Below are 17,202 nucleotides of genomic sequence, written 5' to 3' on the forward strand. Positions count from 1 at the left end.
ATGTTTTGTCTGTGGCTCCCAGCACAGACAGAAAACGCTGTGCACAGACCACTGAGCAGTGCACACTCCTTCCCTCTGTGTGCCTGCCCTTAATCCCCGATTTCCAGACTGTTCCTGCTCACAAACACATCAGTCAAGAGGAGATCCCTGATGACAACTGGATTCACAGTCACCTCACAAGCCTCAGTCACAATCCAGGGGTGGATTTAGGGCTGTGACAGCTTTGGAAGTTGCTGTTCACCCCTCCCTGCTGGGTGCTGCTGATGGACGGGGCTGGGCTCTCCTGGCTCCTGTCACCAGCACAGGTTTGGCCCTGGGGCCAAGGACAGGGCTGACCCAGGTGTTCCCGAGGCTTTGGCCACGGGACCCCTCCCACAGCTGGGCCAGAAGCTGCTGAGCTGTGATGGTGACTGTGCAAGAATTAATCCAGAAACACCTGCTGGCGATGCACAGCCCGGTGTCCTGGAAGGGTCTGGCCGAGCGAGGAATCCCCGGAGGTTTTGCTGAATCCCCTCCTGGCGCTCGCTGGGATGCTCCGGTACCCGAACGAACGCATCGCCAGCAGGGAGAGGAGGGCTCGGGGTGGCGGCAAGCGGCAGAACGAGGGGGACAGGCAGCCGGGGAGGAGGCGGGGAAGCCGCGGCAGCAGCGCTTTCATTGCCGGTGGGTGTCACTGCAGGACAAGGAGCGGGGGCGGCGGGGGGCCCGGACCCCGCACGGCGGTGCATCCCGGCTCGGACGGGTCCGGCTCGGGCTCTGATGGGTGCAGGGATGCCCTGTGACACTGGGGACATTCGGGACACGACCCTGCCCAGCATTTCGGGGCACTGGGGCAGATCTGTCGGCTCTGAGCTGCACTGAGAGGTGTCTCTGAACGCACTTTGTTTATTTGTCTGATGATTTTCGGGTTTCTGGTCTCTTTGTTGGTTTGCTGTCCCAACCAGCAGCTCTACGGGGTTTGGTTCTCACTGTTCAGGATTCTCTGGAGGTGCTCCCTGCTGCAGGAGGACACAGGCTGTGGCTGGGCTGAGAGCTGCCTGTGGCTCCCAGCAGGCAGAAGGACAAACCTCGTGCCTGGATTTCTCACACTCTCCTAAAAAGTGTCATTTTTAGCAAGACAAGTCATTTAATGCCCAGCTTCCTTCCTCCCTGGGGAGATGGGAAAGGTCTTTGGTTCTAATCCACCTCTGCCAGCTTGGCAAGCCCTGCTGTTGTCCCCCTCATTATTTTAGCTGGGTTTTATTTAGAGGCCTGTACTAAAAAGGGACAACCACATACCAGGGTTTTCCTGGTGTGGAGCAGATGATTTTGTTCTTCCCTGTGCTCAGGTGTGGGCAGGGTGGAGTTTGTTACAGCTCCTTCCTTATAAAAGGGCAGGTTGAGGTGGGAGCTGCCCTAAGGAGAAATGCTGGAGTTGCTGCTGGGGAGCCTTCACTGTCCTGAGGGGTAAGAAAAGCTGTCCTTGCAGTTTGCTTTGTTGTTCCATCTTGAGCATTGCAGTGTAATGTTCTAAAGGACTCTTCTCTTTGAGGTTTGGGGTTAAAGGTTTGGCTGGAATGAGCCCTGAGCTCAGCATGGGTTCTTTGTGTCCTTTGGCTGCTGGTGGCTTTATGGAGAGCTGGGCTAATCCCAGTGCCAAGGTGTGGGGGTAAAGTTGTGCTGGCACATCCACCTGAGCTCAGGATGCAGTTAGGGCTGACCAGCACAGCAGGTGTGACCTCCCAGAGCTCTGAGCTCTCCAGGTTCCAGCTGGAGGGTGAATATGAAAATGGGAGATAATTTGGCTTAAAAAGATGGTAAACTCTGAGCTGTAATGGTAGATGTGAGAAGCAGACTACATAGGAGTTATTAATTATTCCTTTAGTAATGATGGAGATCCACAGTTTAAATAATGGCACTTTTAACCAAGTGGTATTTGAAGTGAAAGGCTCTGTTGGGAGAAAATGGATTCCAAATGTGTTGTTTCCTGACTGAACCTGTGGGTTTGGGTGCTGTGATGTTGAGCTGGTGTTGGCAGGGTTTGAGTTTGTTCAGTGAGTGCTTGGAGAGGCTCAGCCCTGAAGGACTCCAGCAGCTCTTGGAGGGTGAGTGTGGAGCTGGCTGGAGCCACCTTAAAGCAAAGGCATTGCCTGTGGTGAGGCCTCAGTTTGGCAGAGCACTCAAAGCAGGTGTTTGAATTCCTTCACACAGGCAATGGCTTTGCTGAATCAGGCACTGAGAAGCTTTTTTGGCAAAGAAACAAGGACTGATGAGAGATTACAGATTTGATATCAGCTAGGATATGGCTACATCCAATCTATTTGTCCAGAACCTGCAGGGAAGGAGCCTGCCCTGCCTTCCCTGTGGGGCTGTGCTGGTGTGAGCACTGCCCTGCTCCTGAGGACCACGAGGATTGTGCTGTTGTGCCCCTGACATGAAGCAATGAACAGACTGAGACAGAATAGTTCCTCTCATATTTAGGATTTATTTGGCTGTTTCTGTATTTGCATAACTCTGTAAAACCTGAGAGAGCCTTTTGCCTGTGGAATCCTGGGGTCCAAGGGCTGTGCCCAGCACAGTCCTGGCAGTGGGGGCCCTCTGGGGAAGGGGACCTCTAGCAGGCACTTCTCAATGGGAGGCACTGAGAGCCTTTTTACGGGAGACAGGGTCTGGAAAAGTCCTGAGATGAGGCTCAGCCTATGAGGAAAGGAGCAGAGAGAGGATTGGTTACAGCCAGGAGCCAGCCACAGAAAACAGGTTGAAGCACAGACAGGGAGGAGACTGCAGATTGCACAAGGGCTTTTGCCTGACTGGGAGATGTTGCTCCAGCTGAAGTTAAACACTTAACCTGCTTAAAATGAGGAGTAGCTTTCTGATTGACTTCAGGAGGTTCTTATCCTGCTCTAGCAACAAAACCCTGTAATTTTTTTATGGTGTGTTTGTTGTCTGACATTTTCAAAGGCTGCCATGCCCTAAGGTGGGCCCTGAAATGAATATGACTTGTTTTGTACAACACGGGACTTGAGTGCTTCAGAGAGGGGGCAGGATGGGCTCAGAGCTCCCAGAGAAGCCCCTGGTGAGGAGAGGGGGTCTTACACGACCTGTCCTAAAAACACAAAAGCAGCAGCTCCCCAGGAATCACCTTTGAGTGGGGACAGGGTGCAAAAATGCCCATGACAATACGCAGAAGGGAATTAATGTGGGGATAGAAAGTCCCAGGCCCTTTGGGGTGAGCAGAGGGGCTCACACACAGCTGTGTGCAGCAAACCTGCACAGAAGATGCAGTGACTGAGGCTGGAGTGTTTCCCATGGGGGGCACGGGCTCTGCCTGCCCCAGCACAATTCCCTGTGCCACACATCTGCCTCTGTGCTGTGCTGAGCTGCCTCCTGCTTCCCCCACCCTGCTCAGGCTGGCTGCATGTCAGGTTTTGCATATGTAAAAATACAGAGCAGTCTTTGCCCTGAAAAGCTTGCTAGTGATCTCATTAATCAAGACAAACAAAGCATATTTAGCTATTCCCCCTCTCTGGAGGAAGGCGTTCAGGTACTTAAATATGCATTTGAGTGCCTAACTTCAGACAGCTGTTTCTGGATGTTTTTGCTTTCTCACAAGTAGCAGCAGTGACATAACCCCTCTTGGGGAGGGAGAGGTGGGGAAGGCAGAACCAGGGGCTGCTGAAGAAGGTGGGTAACCCCAGAGAGCTGGCAGGGACAGTCCCTGGTTGTTCCAACTCCAACCTGCCATTAAAGATGCAGCAGTTCTGCCCTTGCAGCTGGGATTTTTAGAAAAATCCAGAGCTGGCAGGCAAGGACAGCTGAGCTGCTTCTCCTGAGTGTCCCTCTGCCTCCCTGCCATGCTCCCTCATCCACCGGTGCTGAGAACAGGGCACAGGGACATTTCTGCCTGGGAGGGGGTTGATGCCATAGGAGAGGAATCAGCAGTTTATTCACTCCAATCTCAATACAAAGCTGGGTGAGAAATGTCCCACTGAGCCACAACTGGCAGTAATTAAAGTGAGCAGAGCCTTGAGGAAGTTGTGAGGGATGCCAGCTCCTGCCCTCAGCATGAGTGAGTGGGAAGCACCAGGTGCAGGACAGGGGCAAGTGCTGTTTTAAAAAATGAGAAACCCTCCCAGTCATTAGAGTCCAGATAAGGGTGTCCTTGGGTCAAAGGTCTTATTATGACAGAGACTGGTGTTGAGCAGTCAATGCCAGTGATGAATTCTCCTCTCTGATTCTTCTAATTCATATTTTAAATGATGAACCCAAAGGTACCTCCTCTAGAGACAGCTGATGATCTTTGCCATTACTCTGCTGCAGTTATGGGTTGTTATGCCAGGATTTTGTTTGGAGCACTGGCTGCAGCAGGACAGGAATATGGTTTGTAGGAAAAAGCTGAAAGGTTTTCCTTGCGGGATGATGGAGCTGCCATGGGCTCCAGCTGCTGCTGAGCAGCAATGTTTTGCTGCTCTTCATTGTATTTGTTATTGACAAATGAAAACCTGCAGGACCCTTGCAGCTGGGACATTGTGATGTCAGCATTTGCTTCACAGAATTAGAGGGGCAAGAAAAATAATTACCACTCCTAAAACTTAAATATGTATTTGGGGGGTATTATCTTTAGAGTTTCACAGTTATAATAATGTGTTAAATTAGAGGATACATTAAGGCAGGTGTGTTAATTGAGGGCTGATAAATTGCATGTGAGATGTAGAAAAGCCAAGCAGGGAAGTCAGAGTTCCCCTGATGGTGGCAAACCCCAAAGAGTGAGCAGGGCACTGTGGGTGCAGAATAAACTCAGCTTATGGAGGGGAGTTTTAGCTACTAGAGCTGCATTGAGAGGTTTGTGGTGACTTGAGGAAGGCCTGAAGCCAGTAATGAACAGCACCAGGCTCTCCTCCGGCCTGGAAGGATCCATGGAGACGTGGCTGTCCCTGCTCCTCTCCCAGCACCTGCCTGGCTCTGCCCAGCTGCTCCCAGGCAGCTCCCCAGCCTGGCACCATTTTTCACTTTAACAACAGAGCTGCTCCGGGACTCGGCCTCGTTCCTCCATCATCCATTTGATCGAATCCTTTTAGCGGGTGACAAAACACTTTCCTGTGCTCACTTTACAGGAAACCAATCTCTATTCTTTTCTTTGCTTTATTTTTTTTTTTTTCTTTCCTAAACCCTCCTTCATTTACAGAAGTCTAACAAATCCTGGGGCTTATTTTTTTTTTTTCTTTGGAAACAACACGAAACAGTTGATTTTTTTCAGGAAAGGGAGGGAGGAGGGAGTAAAATAAACAATCCAGAGAGGGGTAGGGTGCACACACTGATGCTCAACGTGCCGAGCATCCCTGCACAGACAAAATAATAATAAAAAAAAAAAAAAAACCAAACCCACCCCGCGCGCGCGCACATCGAGATGCAAATGATTTTTTTTTTTTTTTTTTTTTCCGCCAAGCCACCGCTTGTAAAGCTTGACAGAAAATAATGAGAAACACTAAATCTTTTATAAGGTCAACACTCAAGCAGCTGTCAAACAAGAAAAGAATTTAGCGAAAGATCCGCAAAAACTTCCATCGCCTCATTAAATCCAACAGGGCCGGGGCCCGGCGTGGTGAGGAGGCACCGGGGCGCCTCCGTTTTGTGTCAGTAATTTGCGGTGGAAGAAGAGGGAAGACGAAACAGCCAACGCCGAAGGGGCCTTGGGGGAGGCTGGGGAATCGTTAGTGCGCCAGGAGCGGCCTCGGCTCCTAATTGGAAGCATTGGGCATTATCAACGGAGGATTTGCCTCGGCTCCCTGACAGCTCTCTAGGCCTGGAATGATAGCCCACTTGTCAGTGTAAAAGACCATTAAAAACAAACCATTTTGATTTAATTGGAGGCGGTGTGCTGGGGGCCCAGGTGAGGCGCTTCATCAGCCGATGTTGGCTGCTGATGCCTTTTTCCCCCTGTATTGATGGCTTTTTTCTTTTTCTCCCCTCCCTTTCAAAAACTGTCTAGGAAAGAGAAAGAGGTGCTGAAAGATCCTTCACAGCTGCATCGAGAGCGGCTTTCAATAGGGTTGTCAACAAATGCCATGACAAGTTAGAGAGAGGCAGGTACTTTTAAAACAGACGTTATTCTGTCCAAGATGAGCTGTGCTCAGAGGTGAGTGTTGGATTATTAGGGTTACAAATAATGTGGCTTTTCCTGCCAGGAGCGTACTTAACTGGCTTAACGAATGGGGTTGATTTTTCTCTCCCCACCTTCCTAAGAACAGAGGGAAATGCAGGACAAGGGAGCCTGGGCTAAATGATCTTTATTTGCTTCAAGCCCAGCAAGGTTTCAAACAGTGCTTGGTAATTTTGGGCTGCTGTATTTAATGTCCCATGGAGATCTGGGTTGATTTTTTTTTTTTTTTTTTTTTAACCTTCCTGAAAATAATGGCCACAGATATTTGCTGGGGTTGACTGGTCATTTGGTCTGGACAACAGCACCAGGAAAGAAGAATTAACCCACTGGAGCTGTAACCTGGTGTGTGCCCCCCACCTCCCTGGCAGATGTTTCAGGGTCAGACCAGAGCTGGCAGCTTTCACACTGACCTCATGTGCTTGACATCTGAATCCTGACCCTTTTCATGCCAGGCAAGAGTTTTATTATAAGTTGTCTTGATAAATAGCATCTCTGCAGAAGTCAGAACAGGGCCATGAACAAAACCCCAAATCCATTTAAAAAGCATTTCCATGGAGTTCTGCACTGGAAGCAATGGCAGGTGCTCATCCATAACCCAACACAGAGTGTGTGTGGTTTCACCCTGCCACAAGCTGTGAGCACCCAAAATCCATTCCTTCATGGTGAGAATCTCCAGAAGAGCAATGGGAATTGGTTGTCAACTGTTCCTTGTGCTGCCTTTGGATGCTGGGGCTTGTTTGGAGGTGGAGCCTGCCCTGGAGATGATCCAGGCTGTAAAGCTGCACAGGAGGGAGTTGTTTTCCTGTGTGAATCAGGAGATGTCCAGAGCAATAAAAATGGCAGTGGAGAGAGAGCCACTGTCTCTGAGGGAGACACAAGGAAGTGCTGAGCATGGCAGGTAATGGTCTCTACTAAGAGAGGTTCAATTGAGATAAGATATAAGAAATCCTTTTGCAGTGAGGATGTTGAAATAGTTGGACATTGCCCAGAGAGGTGGTGGATGCTCCATCTCTGGAAATATTCAAGGTCAGGTTGGATGGGGCTCTGAGAAACAGAGTCTGGTTGAGGATGACCCTGCTCACTGCAGGGGAACTGGTCTAGATTGCCCTTAAAGTTTCTTTCCAACCAAAATATTCTGCGACAAAGGGCAGGGTGGGATGAGAGGTTGAGTGTCCACAACAAGGGATAGTGGGAAAACCTGGATCATGAAAATGCTTTGCTGTGATTTGAGCAATTGTATTGCTGCAGTCTTTGACTGTGGAGACAAAACAAGAAAACCTCCAGAATCTGCAAGGAAATGCAGTGATGGTGACAGGGGCCCAGAGCCTGCAGTCAGCCACAGAATGGCTGTGGGGTGGGAGGTGAAAATTCTGCTGTGGCCCTGGAGGAGATGTGCAGGGATGATGCCCAGGGCAGTTGGGTCAGTTTGGAACCCTGCAGGGTGTTGAGGTCTCTGTTTCACTGTGCCTGCCAAAGGCCAGTGATGTGCTTTGGGTTGTTACTGCAGGGCTGAGAGCCACCAGCTCGTGTCACTTGGGCCACTGAACAACCATCAACTGACACTGATTTTAATTCTTTTTGGTCAGCCAAAATCCCAGCTGAAGGGAGGATTGATCTGGTAGTGTGGTGACAGGAAGCTCTTGAACTCATTGTTTTATTATTTAAGCACTATTTAGGCCCCAGGAGAGGAGTTTTAGAACATTCCAAGTCCTAGAAGTTTTTCTGCCCTCAAAGGCAGGAGAACCAATGCTGCACCTGAACAGCCCTGTGTGCTGCTGTGTGTATCAAGCCCAGGTTATTTAAACAGAATCTGTGGCTTTTCTGACAAGACAACAGCTGCAAGATTACATGAGCTGTGCTTGTCAGTTCAGCTCTATAGACAAAAATAGAGGTAAGGCATTAAAAAAAAATGTGGAACATTTTTGTGTGTACGTGTTAAACCTCAACTGTTAATTCTGACGAAGGATCAGGCTGCGAGCAGAAATCGGATCCCTGGTGAGAATCAAATTCCGGAGCCCAGAATTTTTTTGCTGCAAAGTTTATACAGTGGGGATTCCTCTAATTACTTTCAGTGGAAATTTACCTGACAGAGCTTTCCCAGGTAATGCAAGGCAGACGCGGGAGAGCCGCTCAGCCGTTGACAGAGCCTTTGATTTTGTGCCAGGTTGCAAATTAAGTCTTTTGCCAAGGTACCCGAACACTTGCTCGTCAATTGCTTATCGCTTATTCATATCGTGCGTTTCATCTGCTCGGGGAGGCAGCGCCGTGACAAAAGTCTTGTCCAAAGTTGCTGCATTTTCTTTCCTTCCCCTTGCTTGGTCAAGTAAACAAGCCACCAGAGTGTCTCTGAGAGCTGGGATTCTCTAATGAGCAAAGGAAGAACCCTGGTGTGTGTCAGTGACAGGAGGTGCACGGAGCTGTTTTGACACATTGGTGAATTCTTGTCCTGTGTTGCTGCTTTGTTGCTACCTGAATTCTTCTTGACTTGATAAAGCTCTGGAAACATATTGGGGCTGGCCAATGTTCACTTACTGGTTTGGAAAGTGATTATCAGGCACCCCAGCCTGGCACAGGTAAAGATGCTGCATTTGGGCAGCAATGTCCTTTCCAGAGTTTGGCTGACACAATTCTGCCTGAACCAGTGGGTCAGGAGTGATGCAGGGACAGGACACATCCACTGAACATGGGGGACAGGAGGCTGAGAGAACTGGGATTGTTCAGTCTGGAACAGAGAAGGCTTTGGGGTGAAGGGAACCTACAGGGAAGATGAGGCAAGACTATTGACAAGAGCCTGGAGTGATAGGACAAGGAAGAATGGACAAGTTCAAACTGAAAGAGATTAGGTTTAGATTGGATAATAGAAAATTTTCTTTGTGGTGAGGTGCTGAAACAGGTTGTCCAGAGAAGCTGTGGCTGCCCCATCCCTGGAAGCGTTCCAGGCCAGGCTGGATGGAGCTCTGAGCTAGCTGGTCCAGTGGAAGATGCCCCTGCTCATGGCAGGGGGTAGGAACGAGATGATTTTCAAGGTCTATTTCCAACCCAAACCATTTGATGATTCTATGATTTATATCCATGTGCCTGAGAGTACAGTCCCCAGGGAATGTAGCCCCACACCTACAAATTAAGTTTTGGTGCACAGTCCAGCCATGATGGCAGAACCTGAGCCCTGGAATTGTCACTGCAGGCAAAGCAAGGCTGAGGCAGTTTGCTTTGGGGGGTAGCTGAGGAAGAGGAGGGCAGTAGAAACATCTTGCTGAGGTGAGTAAGGAGTTAATGTCTGCTTGGTTTAGTTTAAAAAAAATAAAAAACACTTCAATGAGGCAACTTCCCCTTAATGAACTGCCCATCAGGACAGGACTGGTTCCCTGTGAGCTGCCTGTGTTGGTGAGTGGGGGGCCCAGGAGACCCCAGGCCAGGTCAGTCCTGCAGAGCGAGACAAGCAGGAGCACCCGGTGTGGGAGAGCCTGTAAATCACCCAGTTAGCTTCACAGTGTGGGCCATTATTCTAAAGCAGTGGGGCTGAAACCTAAACCCAAATGAAAATATAGTCAATTTGTCCATACTTTACTGACTGAATGACTATGTAATGTCAGGCAGCTCTGGCAATGCAGGGAGCAAGCAGATGCAATTAGAGGGGAGGGAAAAGCTCCTTTGTTTCCTTCTCTTCCACTTCTTGGGCAAGCTTTCATGGTGCCAGGGACTGAATGGAAAGCCCAGTTTAAGAACCAGCAGAGAGATCCATGCCCAGCTTCTGCAGCTCTCTGTAAGAGGTCGTGGTGGGAATAAAAAAATCCTTCTTGATGATTTCTATAGGCCTAAAAGAACAAAATCTCACCTTCCTGCTGCCCCTGTTTTGGATTATAACTATTTCAGTGACTAGGTGTTGCTTCCCTCAGAACCAGAGCAAGCCAGACTGAAAGATGTTATGCCAGATGATGTGACTGAGTGACCAGAGGGATGAGTGGCTTGTGAATATCACACTCCTGCACCCCAAAACAGCTTTGGATCACATGGAAATTTTAAAGTGAGGCTGTGGTCAGGGCAATGGAATCTCTGAATATTCTTGTCCAGGGTCTGGAGTATTTCCCAAGTCATGAGCATCTTCTGCACTGGTCAGAGCAGGACAAAGTCACCAAAGGCTGGTAGGAATATGTAGATGGAGTCTGCTAACAAGCACTCTGTGAAGTCACATGTTTGTGTTTGCTTTTCATATTCTTCTTGCACAGTGGGATGAAGGTGTTACATGGATTAGAGGCAGTGTTTTGGTTGATTGTCACCTCAGTAAAGGAGGGACTGACATCAACTCCTGGAGTCTCTGGGTTAGGTCAGCTTGGTTTTCAAAACCATTCCATCATCTCTAAAGAACCCACCTTTAGAGGAAAAGTTAAAGAACAATTTGGAGACCACCAAATGTCTTTGGGAACCCTTAACTTCTTCCAGGTTACTGCTTTTAACTGGGTAAGCATTTGTGGATGTTCAAGAGGAGTTTTTTCCATGGAGGAAACCATGCACTGCAGGTCAAGTGAGTAAGAAATTCCTTGATCCAAGTTCTAACGTGGGCTGTGCCTGTCAGACATGCAGTGGGGAAGGACAGACCTTTCAGGGTAATGCAGTGAGAAAGGAGTATGGAAAATCTGCAGAGGCTGTGCAAAACAAGCTGTCCCTCCTCCCTGGATGCTGCTGCTGGGGAGGAAGGGAAAGGGAGAAGAAGGAAAAGGAGAAAGATAAGGAAGGATTTGGAGGCTCGAGAGCTGTGGCTGGGGCAGGAACCCAACGACAGCCATGGATGAAACTAAAGGGAGAGCACGAAGCAAAGCCCAGGCTGAAAAATGAACAGTGATGGAAAGGTCTGGGGTGAGAGGAGCTCTAAAGAGGAGGCTTGCCCCAGTATCTCGTGTGACTCTCACAATCTGTTTAACAGCGATCGGTCATGTTCTCTCGCTGCCATCGCCGCAGCAGCAGCTCCGAGCTGACAGCAGTGGGGATAAATGATTACTGACATATGCTAATCGGGCACTCTCAGACAGGACAGTACAGGAATACATCAAGGTGCTGCAAAGCACATTTCTTGGGCAAAACTCTCCAACTTGTACAAGCAAATTACCTTCAGGAAATCACAGGGTTTCTTCGCTGTTTTAAACTGTGGTTAGAAATCAACAGCGTGGCAAAAAAAATAACCCTATCAGAAGAAAGGCCAGGACAGAGAGTTGAGAGCTTTTTGCAGTGGTATCTATCAATGCCAAATATGATTTTGGCCATGTGAAGTCCCTGCAGGGTTTCAGTGCTTTCACTTCTGGTGTCTCCTTTCTATTCCAGTGGTCCAGCTCTTTCCCCTTCTCTCCTAAAATCATCCTTAGCGCTTCACTGGAAGTTTCCATATAATTTACACCACAAACAATGCTGATGGAATTACAACAAGTACCTCAGTGCACAGCAGGTTGCACAGATGAATTCAGGGAGTGTTTAGATCCTGTCACTAGAAATCTTTACTTTGGCTCTTATTTGGATCAATTAAAGGAAGTGTCACACACATCTATAAACTGGCCAGACCCTTTGCTTTGTCTCAGGGTGAATATTGTCAATCAGGTGGTTTAGAGATGTATCAAGAGTGCAGGCTTTCTGGAAAGCTCTAATCCTGGGGTGAAAAGCTTCTTGAAACACCTGGTGTGGTTTGAATTAGTTATGGTGAGAGCCCACGAAATGGCAGGGTCCCAAAATGCAGGTGTGGCTGTCCTGCTTGTGCAGGCACTTGTAGAGCAAGGGCCACCCCTGTACTAACAGTGAGATATAAAAAAATGCTTCTCATCTCAGGAAGCTCATGAAAGAGCACATAAGTTTAAAAATGTTATTATCTGGGCAACTGCTGCCTCTCTTACAGGGCTTATGGCTGGCAAAAAAATCTCCCACCCTGATGTTCAAAACACATTTGGGTGAACACATTTGGGATCATTTTAAGGTCTGGGTCACGGGGAGCTCTGAGGAAAGAGCTCATTCACTGTGTGCTAAGGATGTTATTGAGACACAGAAAAGCTGACTTTGGTCATGGGATGGGTTTGGGGGGCCCATACCTTCTGGAAGCGCTGTGGGTGCCAGAAGGATTCCTCCTTCACCGGCAGCGGGTGCGTGCGCAGGAACGACGTGCGGTTCTCACGGACCTCGCCAGCAGGCAGCTGCAGAGAAACAGGAGTGGGTCAGACAGCTGCACTGCACTTGTGTGCAGCTGCAGAGAAACAGGAGTGGGTCAGACAGCTGCACTGCACTTGTGTGCAGCTGAAGAGAAACAGGAGTGGGTCAGACAGCTGCACTGCACTTGTGTGCAGCTACAGAGAAACAGGAGTGGGTCAGACAGCTGCACTGCACTTGTGTGCAACTAAAGAGAAACAGGAGTGGGTCAGACAGCTGCACTGCACTTGTGTGCAACTAAAGAGAAACAGGAGTGGGTCAGACAGCTGCACTGCACTTGTGTGCAACTAAAGAGAAACAGGGGTGGGTCAGACAGCTGCACTGCACTTGTGTGCAACTAAAGAGAAACAGGAGTGGGTCAGACAGCTGCACTGCACTTGTGTGCAACTAAAGAGAAACAGGAGTGGGTCAGACAGCTGCACTGCACCTGTGTGCAGCTGCAGAGAAACAGGGGTGGGTCAGACAGCTGCACTGCACTTGTGTGCAGCTGCAGAGAAACAGGGGTGGGTCAGACAGCTGCACTGCACTTGTGTGCAACTAAAGAGAAACAGGAGTGGGTCAGACAGCTGCACTGCACTTGTGTGCAGCCAAAGGTGAGCAAGAGTGGGCTCCAGCAGCTGCACAGCCATGCACATCAGCTCTGTGCCATGCACTGCAGTGACACTGGGATGGATAAGGCTAAAAGTCACTTTGGGCTGATGATCACAAGTACATGATCTGAGGAGTTTTCCCTGTCCATGCAGCCAATGCTGATGTTAAAGCACATGAGCAGCTGTCAGCTCTGTGTGTGCTTTATAGAGCATCCCAGGGAAGTGGCTGCTGCCCACTGGAAGCCCTGTGCCCTGAGCTGCAGCAATGGCTCCTAACTGGGAGAGGCACTTCCAGCACCCCCACCATGGTTTCCTGGCTCTCCTGATTAATTGTAGGTTACAGGGCTTGAAAATCCCAGCACAAGCCAGTGCAGGTACCTGGTGAATGTTTTGGCCACTGCATGAAACCCTGGGTATCTGTCTGCTCTGTGGTCTAGGATACAGGTTTGTGCTGCTTAACTCAGTAATTGGTGGCTGCAGGCTTTGGGAGCTTGATAGAAGCAACTTAGTGATTAAAAACATCAGTCATTAATAGATAAAGTAGGGATGCACTTTCTAACATCCCAGGCTGGTGTATTCATAAAATAGCTGCTAATTAAGGACACTGTATTCCTGCATTTCAACTATAAAGCATAGTTTGTGATGGCAGTAAGCCCATTGAAATTGGTCATTACCATATTAGCCCGACTCTTCTTTGAGCCATTAACTAATAAAACAGTCATTGGCTGCTTTTAAATGATATTACAATGCTGGTGTGTTTTTCAGCACAGCCTTACACTCCAACAGCTGCTGTGGGTGCTGCATCAGCCACACCGTGCCAGGCTCAGGGCTGGGGCTGCCCTTTCAGCATTTGCTGGTTGTTCCTTTGTTGTGGCCACTGTCACAGGTAACCTGAGCAGAGCTGATGTCCAAAGCACAGCCTGTGGGGCTCCTGGCAGGGGGATGCTCATCTTTGTTAGCATTTAGTAGTCAGGGGATGTTTTCCCAGCTGAGAGCCCTTCCCAGGGCTGGGAGCAGCCCATCTATCCCTTGTGGGGTAGGACAGAGGGGGGTTGTGCCCAATAGTGCTGTGCACATCAGGGGAAAGCATTGCTGGACTATTCCCACCTTTTTCTTCACTGGACTGTGCTGGACTACAGTCTGGGCTCTCTGGTTCTCCATCCACAGCTCCTTGTATCTGTGTTGCAGGATGTCAAAAATGGGAGTGGGAGGCCTGGAAAATATTAAAAAGACACCAATGTAATCTTTGCCTCCTTGTGCTGGTTCACATCTCTGCTCCTGGAAAGTGACTGGTGAGAAAATTAATAAAGCCCTGCACTGGGAAAGGCTTTCTCCTGCTCAAGAAACCTCAGACCCAAACTCATTTGCAGTGAACAACCAGGTCCTGCACACACCTGTGGTAATGTGTGCCAGGCATTCCCCAGAGCTGGAACAATTCCTCTCTTTGCACAAGGGCAGGTTTTCACCTCTTTTACAGGGCAGGTTTCAGCAGCTCTGTCTGAGCCCTGGTGTGCTGAAGGACCACGGGGCATCACAGGCTGCAGCTCAACTTTGGGCCCTGCTAGAGCTCCAGGAGAGCATTTCCTGGCTGGTACCCAATGGAGCAGCTCTGCCTGGATTCCCTCCAGGGGAAGAGCCCCCGGGTGCCAAGCGTGTTCTGCTAAAATAACACTGCTCTTGTTGAAATCTCTGACGTGGTGCACCAAAGGCTGCAAATGTGCAGTGATGGATGGGGTGAGAGGAGTAAGTGCTGTCCTAAGGAGTCTGAATAGGGCTAAAACTGGACCCAATGCAGATGGTCAGGTGTCTGCAGCAGAGAGGGAGCTGGAATGCTGAGCCCTGGTCTGTGCCTCAGCTGCACAGAGCAGGTGTGTCTGCCCCTTGAAAAAGGATTCCAGGGAGCAAGGAGGAGACAGCAGAGGGGAGGACCTGCACATGACCCAGGTTCTAGAAAAATAATAAAAAGGCAGTTGCCTGTTGGCCAGTGTCCCATTCAGCTGCCCTGAGCTGGCATTAACCTGACCAGCTTGTGGCAAAGCTGCAGCCTGAATTTGTTGGGCCTTGCTCCTTGCAGGTGAGGACACTTCATCAGCCACCATGGGAGGCAGAGCTGGCAGTGGCAGGGACAGTGAATCAGTAATTCCCATGGTCCTGCTGCTATTCCTTTCCCCCAGAAGTGAACACTTGAAGGTGATGAAGAACCTCAAGCTCAAGTTTTATTGGTGCTTGTCCTTGCACACCTTGCTGGGGAGGGACTTTTCCCATCTTGCCAGAAGCTGATGGCTGTGGAGCTCAGCTCTAGCTCTGCTCCCACCTGTAGCCTGCAGCTCCCATAGAAGAGCCAGTGCTTTCCCTGCCTGTCCTGACTTGGGGTAGCTGCAGGGCTGCTTCTGGGCCACCAGCTCCACCTGTTTCTGCAAAGAGCCCGTGTGCCACAGAGTGAGCTGGTGCCTTGTGGTTTATGGCAGGAGTGGGTCCAGAACTGACAGCTGCCAGCTTTTAGCAGCCTGGAGAATCCTTGATGATCACCGAGGGTGCCAGCAGCCTGTATGCAAATAGAAACTCTGTTTCTTGTTCCTTCACCCCCGTGGTGACTTTTATTACTTAATTATTGCACACCACATGCTTCAAAACAGCCTAATCTATGGTCGTGTTTTCTAATGATGCTGGATGTGCAATCCAGCAATATCCATCCCAAGGGGACATTCATATCAGAGGAGACATCCTTCTGCAGGCCTCCTGTTCCATAGATCACATGCTGCAGGGCTTTTCAAGCCTTTGCTTGCAAATCAGCTCTGCTGCTCCACAGTGTTATCTGGAGACACCCAGTGCCAAAGGCAACGCTGACATTTACCCTTTGTCCCTTCTTCTTTCCCTTCCTTCCCTTCCAGTTTGGCATTTCATGCTGATCAGAGCTGGGCAAAATATTTAAAAGGTTAAAAGATGTGGCAAACCAGTGGTCAAGTGTGTTATTATCTGTTTGGGTCTCCAGTCTTGTAGTGTGGTGAAAATATTTCTGAGACAAGCACGTGGTGAGCATTGCTTGTTTGCTCCTGTCCCTTTGCTCTCCATGGCAGGAGCTTTCCTGGTGTGCAGGAATAGCAGGGGGGATGCAGGAAAACACTGAGCCTTTGTGTGTAGTCTTTGATTATTGATTTTTTTTTTTCCTCTTTGGAAGTTAAATGTATTTTCACATCTCTATGGAGGTGACTTTTACCATCTCCAGTGGACCAGCCAGTTGGTGACTGATTAGTCCACAGCTGGCCTGTAAGTAAATGCTTGAAAGGACACATTTGGGTTGATGCTCTTCAGAGATCCTTCCCTGCCGTGTGATTAATCACATTTAAGTCCTGATCCAGCAAAGTATAGACTCATGCCTGGAACGATGCAGGCGTGAACTGCCTCTCTCAGAACGCTGGGAATGACTCTGTTATCCACATAAACCCTGGTGGGGCTGTAGGATGTGAGGCTTCATCTGCCTTCTCCTCCTTGGAGACAAGCACTGAGACAGTGGGGAAGAGCAGGGGTATCAGGAACACTCAGAGGCAGCTTTTCCTTTGTAGGTCAAAGCCTGACCTCAGCAGAGCCGAGGGGAGTTTGGCCCCCGTATCGGCCGTGCTTGGCAGTGTGACAGCTCTTACTTGCAGCTGGCTTTTGGGAAAATGTCCTTTTGCCTCAGTGCTACTTAAGGACAGGGATCAATGGCTTGGGTGTTCCCTTTCCTTTTGTCACCCTGGCCAGATGTCGCTCCTGAACAGGGAGGATTTTGCTGCTGCAGGAGAGCAGGGGGAGCATCCTCTGGAAATGCTTCTTGCACATTAAAACCCATCTCGTTCAGAGTAACTCAGATCTCCTTGTTTTGGCACAAGCACCCTGCCACAGAAAGGAAAGGCAAAGAAGTTCTGATAGGATGTAACAAATTATTTATAATTGTAGGGGGAAAAATACTCATCTGCTTCCTTTTATAGTCAAATAGTTGGAGCCACTTCTAATGCTGACATTTCCTAAATATTTTAAAATTTATCTGTGCACATTTTCAAAACTATTATCCCTGAAACAGTTCCTGTCTCTTTAATAAAATCTCTCTAATTTACTTTCAAGAGTCAGGCTACAGACCTATTTTCAACTGAAATGACAAGCACCTGCTAACTTGGTTATACAATGTGGAATTCTTGTCTGCCAGACATCTCCTGGAAAAGAAGCTGCAGCCTCCTAATAGGCTATTTTACTGTGAAAACAGTGTTAAAAAGTATAATAAAGTATTAACAATATTAAAATAAAACAGTGTAG

The 17,202-nt window shown here is 49.0% G+C and overlaps 1 protein-coding gene across 1 annotated transcript in view; it reads right to left on the reverse strand.

Annotated features, from left to right (window-relative positions):
- Positions 1-2,442: 2,442 nt before the first annotated feature.
- Positions 2,443-17,202, reverse strand: part of CFAP77 (cilia and flagella associated protein 77) — a 57,686-nt gene continuing 42,926 nt past the window's right edge. The window contains exons 4-6 of the mRNA XM_056505223.1: positions 14,020-14,125; positions 12,208-12,309; positions 2,443-2,676 (exon numbers count right to left, since the gene is read on the reverse strand). Of these exons, the coding sequence (XP_056361198.1) occupies positions 2,608-2,676; positions 12,208-12,309; positions 14,020-14,125 (277 nt within the window). The 3' untranslated portion in view covers positions 2,443-2,607. The remainder of the gene's footprint in view (positions 2,677-12,207; positions 12,310-14,019; positions 14,126-17,202) is intronic.

Source organism: Oenanthe melanoleuca, chromosome 17, assembly GCF_029582105.1.
Source record: "Oenanthe melanoleuca isolate GR-GAL-2019-014 chromosome 17, OMel1.0, whole genome shotgun sequence".
Classification (NCBI taxonomy): Eukaryota; Metazoa; Chordata; class Aves; order Passeriformes; family Muscicapidae; genus Oenanthe; species Oenanthe melanoleuca.